This window comes from Chiloscyllium plagiosum, unplaced genomic scaffold, assembly GCF_037043375.1.
Source record: "Chiloscyllium plagiosum isolate Xiang-an unplaced genomic scaffold, Cpla_swu_hap1 HiC_scaffold_27, whole genome shotgun sequence".
NCBI classification, from domain to species: Eukaryota; Metazoa; Chordata; class Chondrichthyes; order Orectolobiformes; family Hemiscylliidae; genus Chiloscyllium; species Chiloscyllium plagiosum.
The window spans coordinates 70,847,904-70,858,820 of NW_028270165.1; the positions used below are offsets into that span (position 1 = coordinate 70,847,904).

At 42.0% G+C, this 10,917-nt stretch overlaps 1 protein-coding gene across 1 annotated transcript; it reads right to left on the minus strand.

The window, feature by feature from the left end:
- Positions 1-6,610: 6,610 nt before the first annotated feature.
- Positions 6,611-10,579, minus strand: LOC148144552 (putative G protein-coupled receptor 139). The gene is made up of 2 exons (XM_087975401.1): positions 10,510-10,579; positions 6,611-7,521 (listed from the first exon to the last, which is right to left on the minus strand). Exons 1-2 carry the CDS (start codon positions 10,577-10,579, stop codon positions 6,611-6,613), a joined length of 981 nt encoding a protein of 326 aa, XP_087831527.1.
- Between the last annotated feature and the right edge of the window lie 338 nt (positions 10,580-10,917).

Here is a 10,917-nt window from a genome sequence, read left to right on the forward strand (position 1 = left end):
CACGTGACGGGTTTTTATTGACTTGATTCCTTCATGAGATGTAGGGTATCGCTGAAAAATATGTTTTGTTACACTTTATTAATTGACCTTGAAAACAGTGCCTTGTAAATTTACTCAACTCACTTCACTTCCACCTGGCTACCTGACAGCAGCATATCACTCCGAACCACTGGATTAATCCTGCAGTAACATTAACATCCAATCTTGCATTCTACATTGTATCAAGTTGTTTTCTTGGCATTTCTTTCATTTTTTATGTTTGCGATGTGAAAATTTTCAAAGACGTTTTACCATATCTAAAGAATCGAAATAATCAATTTTGTTTATTGTTCCTTGAAATTGAAAAGGATGTGCTGATTTTCGTGTGTGAAGAAAAATAGTGGATTGGCTGGACATTAGATTGCCTGCTGTACTGTCCCAACTCCATCGTTAACCATTCATGAAACCAGGATCGTAGAAACGGTGCTAATATTCCGAAATGTTATTTCAACTCTTTAAGCTAATGTAGGGATCAAACACCATGTGGTTATAAAAAAAATATGGATTATTTAACATGGTCAGTGATATCTCCACATTTAGAGAGCAGGTCAAAGGTTTTAGGCAATGCCATTAATATTTTACTCTATCAACTCCGAAACAGCTGAGAATCACCAGACACATCGTCAAATTCAATCTAAGGTATCTCCACCGACAGCATCCATTGCATGTTGTTTGTCTCTTTTCCCCTACTTCTCTCTGAATCAGTTGTGTTCTTGGATTGAATGCTGACAATCGATCAGTCTTGTTCTTGGCTGGACAAGCAATGATAGAATTTCCTGCATTGCAGAAGCGCAGTCAGAAAGCAACATGGAAAAATGTCTCATACAGTTCCTCATTATTGCATCCACTCTCAGTAAGTATCTCTTTCTCAGAAAAGAAATGATTGCTGCAATTCAAATGTTTTTGTTGGTCAATGTACTAGTGACGATTATGTCGATCAACGTAAGGCTAATGCTGATTGTCGTGTTTTACTTTTTCGTATTTTCGAATGGAGCCAGCAGGGTACAGTGTGATAGCTGTTTCCTGGGATGAAGTCTTGAAGAGGAAAGAATGTCACACTAACCTGCAACTTGAAGACCACCAGCTCGAACCTTTTTGCGTACTGGTAGCTTAATCAATAGGCCAGACTAGGTAAGGATGACAGTTACCCCGCTACAGGACGTGAGTGAACAGAATGTTTTTTTTTAAAAAATATGTTCCTGTAAATTGATTAACAATCATCATTAGACTCTGAATTATAAATATTTATTTCATTAAATTTCCACCGTCTGCCATAGCTGAATTTGAAAACCGCTCAGCCAAGTGTTACCTAGATTATTCCAGTGGAAGCAATATTAATGCCACTCCGCCATTACCAACCCTGTGTGCTTCAGCCCTCCTTCTGACTGATTCCTGAATGATATTTATTCCTCAGTTTGCGCAGTGATGTCTCTCTCCAGCAGAGAGTAATTTGTACAAGCACAAAATTGTTAACCAACAGGCTGATATCGTCCATGTGCAAAGAGCTAGGAAAGTCCACAGGTAAGTGACTCAGTGTTATTGACTCAGTGTTCTTGTTTTTGGAGAAAGTGTACAGTCATGGCAGCGCAGGCGGTGGAATGTTCCTCCTGCAGGATGTTTGAGGTAGGGGTGACCACCGATACTCCTGCCGACTTCGTCTGCAGGAAATGCAGTCAGATCCTGATCCTCACCGAACGAGTTAGGGAACTGGAACTGGAGTTGGATGAACTGAGGATTATTCGAGAGGCTGAAAGGGTGATTGATAGAAGCTACAGGGACATAGTTACGCCGGAGAACAGAGGTAGCTGGGTAACAGTTAGAGGTGGGAAGGGGAAGAAGCAGGCAGTGCAGGGTTCCCCTGTGGTCGTTCCCCTAAAAAATAAGTATACAGCTTTGGAAACTGTTGGGGGGGACAGCGTTGCAGGTGTAAGCTGCAGTGAAGGGGTCTGTGGCTCTGAGACTCAGAAGGGAAAGGGGGAGAGGAGGAGAGCGCTAGTTATAGGGGACTCTCTAGTTAGAGGGACGGACAGGCGGTTCTGTGGACATGGGCGAGACTCACGGATGGTTTGTTGCCCCCCGGGTGCGAGGGTCCGAGACATCTCAGACCGTATCTTCAGAATCCTTAAGGGGGAGGGTGTGCAGCCAGAAGTCGTGGTACACATTGGCACCAACGACATAGGTAGGAAGAGGGGTGGGGAGGTCATTCAAGAGCTCATGGAGTTAGGCTGGAAGCTAAAAGCTAGGACAGACAGAGTCGTCATCTCTGGGTTGTTGCCGGTGCCACGTGACAGTGAGGCAAAGAACAGGGAGAGAGTGCAGTTGAACACGTGGCTGCAAGGCTGGTGTAGGAGGGAGGGCTTCAGATATTTGGACAATTGGACTGCATTCTGGGGAAGGTGGGACCTGTACAAACAGGACGGGTTGCACCTGAACCAGAAGGGCACCAATATCCTGGGGGGTAGGTTTGCTAGCACTCTTCGGTGGGGGGGGGGGGTTAAACTAATTTGGCAGGGGGATGGGATCCGGACTTGTAGTCCAGCAAGTAAGCTAGCTGTGTGTCAGGATGCCCTAGACTGTAGGGAGGCTGTGGAGAAGGTAGCACTGACAGGGACTACTTGCGGACACAGAGATGGGCTAAAGTGCGTATACTTCAACGCAAGGAGTATCAGAAATAAGGTGGGTGAACTTAAGGCGTGGATCGGTACCTGGGACTACGATGTTGTGGCCATCACGGAAACGTGGATAGATGAGGGACAGGAATGGCTGTTGGAGGTTCCTGGTGACAGGTGTTTCAGTAAGATTAGGGAGGGTGGGAAAAAAGGAGGGGGGTGGCATTGCTAATTAGAAATGGTATAACGTCTGCAGAAAGGAAGTTTGAGGGGGATCTGCCTCTGGAGGTAGTATGGGCTGAAGTCAGAAATAGGAAAGGTGCAGTCACCTTGTTGGGTGTTTAGATTAGATTAGATTACTTACAGTATGGAAACAGGCCCTTCGGCCCAACAAGTCCATACCGCCCCGCCGAAGCGCAACCCACCCATACACCTACATTTACCCATTATCTGACACTACGGGCAATTTAGCATGGCCAATTCACCTGACCTGCACATCTTTGGACTGTGGGAGGAAACCGGAGCACCCGGAGGAAACCCACGCAGACACGGGGAGAACGTGCAAACTCCACGCAGTCAGTCGCCTGAGGCGGGAATTGAACCCGGGTCTCTGGCGCTGTGAGGCAGCAGTGCTAACCACTGTGCCACCGTGCCGCCCACAATAGGCCCCCCAATAGCAGCATCGATGTGGAGAAACAGATTGGGAAACAGATTTTGGAAAGGTGCAGAAGCCACAGGGTCGTAGTCATGGGCGACTTCAACTTCCCAAATATTGATTGGAAGCTCTTTAGATCAAGTAGATTGGATGGGGCGGTGTTTGTGCAGTGTGTCCAGGAAGCTTTTCTAACGCAGTATGTAGATTGTCCAAACAGAGGGGAGGCCATATTGGATTTGGTACTCGGTAATGAACCGGGACAAGTGGTGGGCTTGTTAGTGGGTGAACATTTTGGTGATGGTGACCACAATTCTGTGACTTTCACCTTGGTTATGGAGAGAGATAGGTGCGCACAACAAGGTAGGTTTTATAATTGGGAGAAGGGAAATTACGATGCTGTAAGGCAGGATTTGAGGAGCATACGTTGGGAGCATAGGCTGTCAGGGAAGGATGTGGTGGAAATGTGGAACTTTTTCAAAGAGCAGATACGACGTGTCCATGATATGTATGTACCTATCAGGCAGGAAAGAAATGGTCGTGTGAGGGAGCCTTGGTTGACGAGAGAGGTTGAATGTCTGGTAAAGAGGAAGAAGGAGGCTTGCATAAGGTTGAGGAAACAGGATTCAGACAGAGCAGTGGATGGATACAGGATAGCCAGAAGGGACTTGAAGAAAGGGATTAGGAGAGCTAAGAGAGGGCATGAAAAATCGTTGGCGGATAGGATCAAGGATAACCCCAAGGCATTTTATGCGTATGTGAGAAACCTGAGAATGACGAGAACGAGGGTAGGTCCGATAAAGGACAGTAGTGGGAGACTGTGTATTGAGTCGGAAGAGATAGGAGAGGTCTTGAACAAGTACTTCTCTTCAGTATTTACGAACGAGAGGGACCGTATTGTAGAAGAGGAGAGTGTGAAATGGACTGGTAAGCTAGAAGAGATACCTGTTAGGAAGGAAGATGTGTTGGACATTTCGAACAACTTGAGGATAGACAAGTCCCCCGGGCCTGACGGGATATATCCTAGGATTATGTGGGAAGCAAGAGAGGAAATTGCAGTACCGATGGCAATGATCTTGTCGTCTTCACTGGCAACGGGGGACTGGAGAGTAGCGAATGTTGTGCCCCTGTTCAAAAAAGGGAATAGGGATAACCCCGGGAATTACAGGCCAGTTAGTCTTACTTCTGTGGTAGGCAAAGTAATAGAAAGGGTACTGAGGGATAGGATTTATGAGTATCTGGAAAGACACTGCTTGATTAGGGACAGCCAGCACGGATTTGTGAAGGGTAGGTCTTGCCTTACAAGTCTTATTGAATTCTTCGAGGAGATGACCAAGCATGTGGATGAGGGTAGAGCAGTGGATGTAGTGTACATGGATTTTAGTAAGGCATTTGATAAGGTTCCCCATGGTAGGCTTATGCGGAAAGTCAGGAGGCATGGGATAGAGGGAAATTTGGCCAATTGGATAGAAAACTGGCTAACCGGTCGAAGGCAGAGAGTGGTGGTAGATGGCAAATATTCAGCCTGGAGCCCAGTTACAAGTGGAGTTCCGCAGGGATCAGTTCTGTGTCCTCTGCTGTTTGTAATTTTTATTAATGACTTAGATGAGGGAGTCGAAGGGTGGATCAGTAAATTTGCAGATGATACGAAGATAGGTGGAGTTGTGGACAGTGAGGAGGGCTGTTGTCGGCTGCAGAGGGACTTAGATATGCTGGGCTGAGGAGTGGCAGATGGAGTTCAACCCTGCCAAGTGTGAGGTTGTCCATTTTGGAAAACAAATAAGAATTCGGAATACAGGGTTAATGGTAGGGTTCTTAGTCAGGTGGAGGAACAGAGGGATCTTGGGGTCTATGTACATAGATCTTTGAAGGTTGCCACTCAGGTGGATAGAGTTTGTAAGAAGGCCTATGGAGTATTATCGTTCATTAGCAGAGGGATTGAATTCAAGAGTCATGAAGTGATGTTGCAGCTGTACAGGACTTTGGTTAGGCCACAGTTGGAGTACTGTGTGCAGTTCTGGTCGCCTCACTTTAGGAAAGATGTGGAAGCTTTGGAGAGGGTGCAGAGAAGATTTACCAGGATGTTGCCTGGAATGGAGAGGAAGTCGTACGAGGATAGGTTGAGAGTTCTCGGCCTTTTCTCGTTGGAACGGCGAAGGATGAGGGGTGACTTGATAGAGGTTTATAAGATGATCAGAGGAATAGATAGAGTAGACAGTCAGAAACTTTTTTCCCCGGGTACAACAGAGTGTTACAAGGGGACATAAATTTAAGGTGAAGGGTGGAAGGTATAGGGGAGATGTCAGGGGTGGGTTCTTTACCCAGAGAGTGGTGGGGGCATGGAATGCGCTGCCCGTGGGAGTGGTAGAGTCGGAATCATTGGCGACCTTTAAGCGGCATTTGGATAGGTACATGGATGGGTACTTAATCTAGGTTAGAAGTTCGGCACAACATCGTGGGCCGAAGGGCCTGTTCTGTGCTGTATGTTCTATGTTCTATGTTCTATGTTCTATAAATGGATACGTCGTGGGAGCTGTGGACACATCTGTCACATCTTCAAGAGACACCGGACATCCAACCATGGAAGACTGACGAGCCAAGTCAAGGAATGCAGAGAGAACTCCAAAATGGTATGGTACATTCGAGTTGGGCAAAAAATGCTGGATGTACAATGGTGCATCACATGAACAATGCCGGAGGAGATTTCCCAGCATTTATTAAACTGTTAATTCAGATCCCCAGAAAGTATATTAGGATCCAGGTTCAAATCCCACTGTGGCAGTTTGTCAAGTTGTAGTTCGGTCAAAATAAATCTGGATTTAAGGGGCCTATTAAAGACTATGAATTAATTGTTCAGAAAAAAACAATCTGATTCATGAGCTTCTATTCTTACCCAGGCCAGAGCATATGATAATGTAGACCCACAACAACGTGGCTGTCTTTGAACTGCCCTCTGCAATGGGCCAAAAAAATATAATTTTTAAAAGCACTCGTGTCTTCAAGCATCATTTCTAATTGCTGCAAATCAGCTTTGTATTCACAAAGCTGTGTGAAATGCTTGAACCCGTTCTATACCAACAAGGAAACGACAATCCAAGTCAGGACACTTTCCAATCAGTTTTGCGAGGTGAATCAAAGTGCAAAAGTTAACTTTGGATCAACAGAATCAAAAATGTCTTTGGCATTCCCAAATTCACCTTTTGGGTAAACATCTGACAGTGCATACAACTTTGAAAGGAATATCAGTGTATTATGATTAATAAGACGATAGTTGCAAACTAACATTGTTTTTTGTTAGGTTTTATTATTTTCAAAACTTACAAAACTTCATAAGGAGACTCAGTGGATATTTCAATCCATTCTTTAACTCAGCTCTGAATTTACTCTGTGTCCCTGTATAAATAAATGGGTTGATACAGGAACTCATAAACTGAAGCAGGTATCCAGTTTCCTGTTGAATAAATGCCGACTGACTTAAATTGAAACCTGAGAAATAAGGTACATTCGCAATTCGGACATAGATAGTAGTTATAAAAAATAAAGAATATAACAGGATGAAGCTGCCCGAGATGGCGAAGAGTAAAACCATGGACTTTTTGCGTTTTTCCATCTCTGGATCCCTCTGATGTTCTCCACTACTCTGAATTCGGAGTCTCCTGCGGGATCTATTGGCCGCAATAATATGTCTCACAGTTAGAGCGTTCAGAAGTAAAATCAGAATGAATGGAAGACAAGGGGTTAAAATGGTACGAATCCAATCATAAGCTGCCCACGCAGGGGACGTATAAAATATTAATTTTATGTTGCAGAACCAGGGTACATTATTAATAATGTAGATTGGTTCATTAATAAAAAACATGAAGGCACTTTTTATGCAACTGAGTGTAGTCACGATTCCAATAACCAGTGCTGCTGTCCGTTCCGTGCAGTACTTCATTTTCAGTTTCTGACAAGAAATGGCCACAAATCGATCAAAGGTAAAAGCAACCGTCAACCATGCTGAACAATCAATCGCTGTGTATATGATGGCATCACGTAGACTGCACACTGGAGTGATGAACAAGAAGCTTGATGGGAAGTAAATTCCAGCAACACGGTTTAATATTACAGCAGTTACCACGACCAAGAGATCTGCCACTGCCATGGACACCAGGTAATAAATGATGCAACTAGAAAGGCCACATTTTCTTTGAGAAAGGATCACAATCACAGTCAGGTTAGCTGTCATAGAAACATATATAAATGTATGTAGAAGTCGAGGAGAAATAGAATCTGAGAACAACGGATAACGAGAACTAATCTATAAGATTTTGAATGAAATTGATATTTTTAAGACATGAACATGAATCAAAAATTACAAATTAACATCCTGACAGTTATTTCTACTTGCAGAAATTTCGGCTGAGAGTGGCCCCATGGCACAATGGCGAGCCCTAATATTTCACAGCACCAGGGGACCCGCGTTTGTTTCCAGCCTCGGTTGATTGCTTAGTGAGATTATATAATTTCACTATGATTGTGTGGGTTTCCTCCAAGTGCTCCCTTTTCCTCCCAAAGTTCCAAGTTGTGCAGGCTAGTTTTATTGGCTACGCTGGATTTTCACATAGTGCCAAGGAAAATTTGGGTTAACTGTGATTATTGTGGGATTACGGAGAGTGGGCAGTGGGTCTTCTGAGAATTCGAGCACAGGTAATGTTTTTGAGTGGCCACTCTCTGATCTGTTGGGAGAACATGATTCCCGATTTGAATATAAATAGGTCAATGGAAAAAGACTACAAATTAATATATTAACACAGATCAGAGAGTAAACTATATCACAATCTTTTTCTCTAACCAGAAGTAAAAGACAAAAAGACACTATAATGGTCCTATTGGCAAATAATGTGTAAATGTATTCTTGCTGAAAATTTGGAAAATAATCCAAGAGAAATCTGAAAACTGAAGAGAAAAAGGTTCATATTTTTCTCAACATTAAAATTTGTCGCATCAGACAAAGTACTGCAAAATCATTCGCCATTGGAAAGATCGACAGACAAAATCAGGAAATGCTCAGAGATTCACAATGAAAATATTGAATTCTGCGAAATAACGAAAGGTTTCGAAAATTGTTCAACTTGTACTGCTTACGTATCCACGAAAACTCAACGCATCATTTTATTACTTTATTAAACCATGTGCATTTTAAATTGGGAATTACGTGCTTTTTAGTTTTTAACGTTCTTCATCAAAACATACAATCATTTCTGTGTATAATATTACGTTTCTACTTACTTCCATGGAGGGCCTGGAAATCAAGAAAATATAAAAAAATGTATGTTGACTAAGCCAAACTGTCAAAAGTTGGAACAATGAATGTAAAATGGAAATTGCTTGCATCTACTTGATAGAAAACTGAATGGCAGACCAGTTATGGAATCCAATCTAACATTGCAGTCAAAACCATGACTAAGATTCCGCCACAGGAAAGGAAACCAGCTGATACTGATAAAACTAGAAACGTGGCGTGCACTCACCGGATTAATTAATTGATACAGAACGAAAAAGGATGAGAGAAAGAAAGAGAATGACAGAGAACGAGAACGAGAAAGAGAGGGAGAAGGGCGTTTTATATGTGATTAAGGGGGAAGGATCCGTTACTGTTTCAACTCCGAACAAAATCACCCGACCATTTTGGAGCACTCGGTGTTGGAGGCATTTGTTTAATGCTGGTCCTAAGTTAGAACTTACTTCTTACGCCATAAACAATCATTCTGCCATAAAAGTTTCTAATATGTTCATCAGGTCCATGGAATGTTAATGCATTCTGGTAGAACTTACCCTAATAAGAAAAAAGGAATTTGAAATAAAAAGAAATCAACACAGCAGCATTGAGTAAATGAGGAAATGAATGCCGTGTGATGCTGTGACAACCATTCATTTGGCATACTAAAAATAAAAGTCATACATTTGGAAACGAACAAGGACACAGTTTCTCGTCAACTGATAATCAAAAGGGATTACTTGCAAAAACTTATTGTAACACATTTCGGTGTTAAAAAAAGATATGGTGGCCAACTTGCTCAATTTATACTCAAGTTGTGTAAGTAAATATCAAAAAACGTTACTCCGGATTTTGAGTGTGACTGTTGAGTCGCAGCAATTCTCATTCTGAGCTCCTTAGTTAATAATCAATTAGTATCTTCTGTATCAGTCTGAATGAATGGAAATAACTGTTCGGGAGGACTCGATTGCAAAACGAGCCTCCTACAAACGCAACAATCCACATCACTATCATGGCGCCCAATAACGTAGCTTCAATAAATTAATTCATTATACCGTCTAAAATTAGTCATTTAGTTTCAATCTTCTCTATCAATGAGACACTTATGTTTATTATTCCACCACTTCGGAGGGAATGACACAAATGTATTCATATTTACACGATGATTGCTATTTACCCACAGATATGTTGTCAAATTGGCAACAAGTAACAGCTGCATGTGTGTAGCAACCTACAGGATATTCCTTCAAACTGAACAACATTCAAAACAACACAATTGTTCTACCTTTACACGGAAATAACAGGAAGGTCCTTCACCTTTAATCATAGCATTAGGAACACAAGGAATCTTCATATAAACTGTAAGAACACTGCGCCAGTGCATCAAAGGACACTTGCAATGCCATTTTAAAAATATATGTATACAATAATAATAATGCAGTAATTCACTCACAACAGCATTATCAGTAACATCCTGCAATTGTATTTAAATTACGATAACAGTGTGATAATTCACACGTAATGAGTCGGCCCGTTAAAATAACAGAAGTACATTTATTTCGTGTTATGCTCAAAGAATATGGGATTCATGACATCGTTCAAACAATCGAATGATAACCATCACAAGAACATGGCATCAAGTTAAAGTGGAGAAAGCACCTTGACAACGTGCATTCCTCATTACAAGAAAAAATGCTACATTTAACGGAGTGAATTTATAACATGCATACTAAAAATAAGCCATAAAAATAAATAAGGTAAATGCTCAAATGGCGAATTAACATCGTTACGTTTGTCAATGATGCGTTGAAAAGGGCGTTTTGCAATGGAATGGAAAGAAAACCATAGAAAATTAAATTGGAACCTACAGACATACTTCAGGCAAAATTGCAGCATTGATACAACCAAAGAATGATACTCTCACCTCCAAACCAACTAGAATACTTTACCTGGAACACCGAGAGCTCCGAGGATAGGATAATAAATGGCAAACCCCACACCTGCTGGTATTCCGTGCATTGTTATCAGAAGCTCTGAATGCGCTCTGCAATCCACTGAAATACTAATTGTTATGCATAATAGCAGGCGCTAGAGAGGTTATTAGTGGGTTTCATGCTTTGAGCTTTATTTCAGACAGTAACTTAGTGCAGCTGTTGTTTGAACGAAATTTATGTTTTGAAGGATTACAATGTTTTTCCTTCATGGGATTTCACAAGGCTGGAAGCTTTATTGTCAGAAGTAAAGAGAATAAATATTATTGAAGTTATTTGTGTAACATAACAGCATATTCTTTATAAGTATGTCCTAAAATCCTATGTTTTGGTGAGTAACATTGTGGTGCCGTCTATTTAACATAT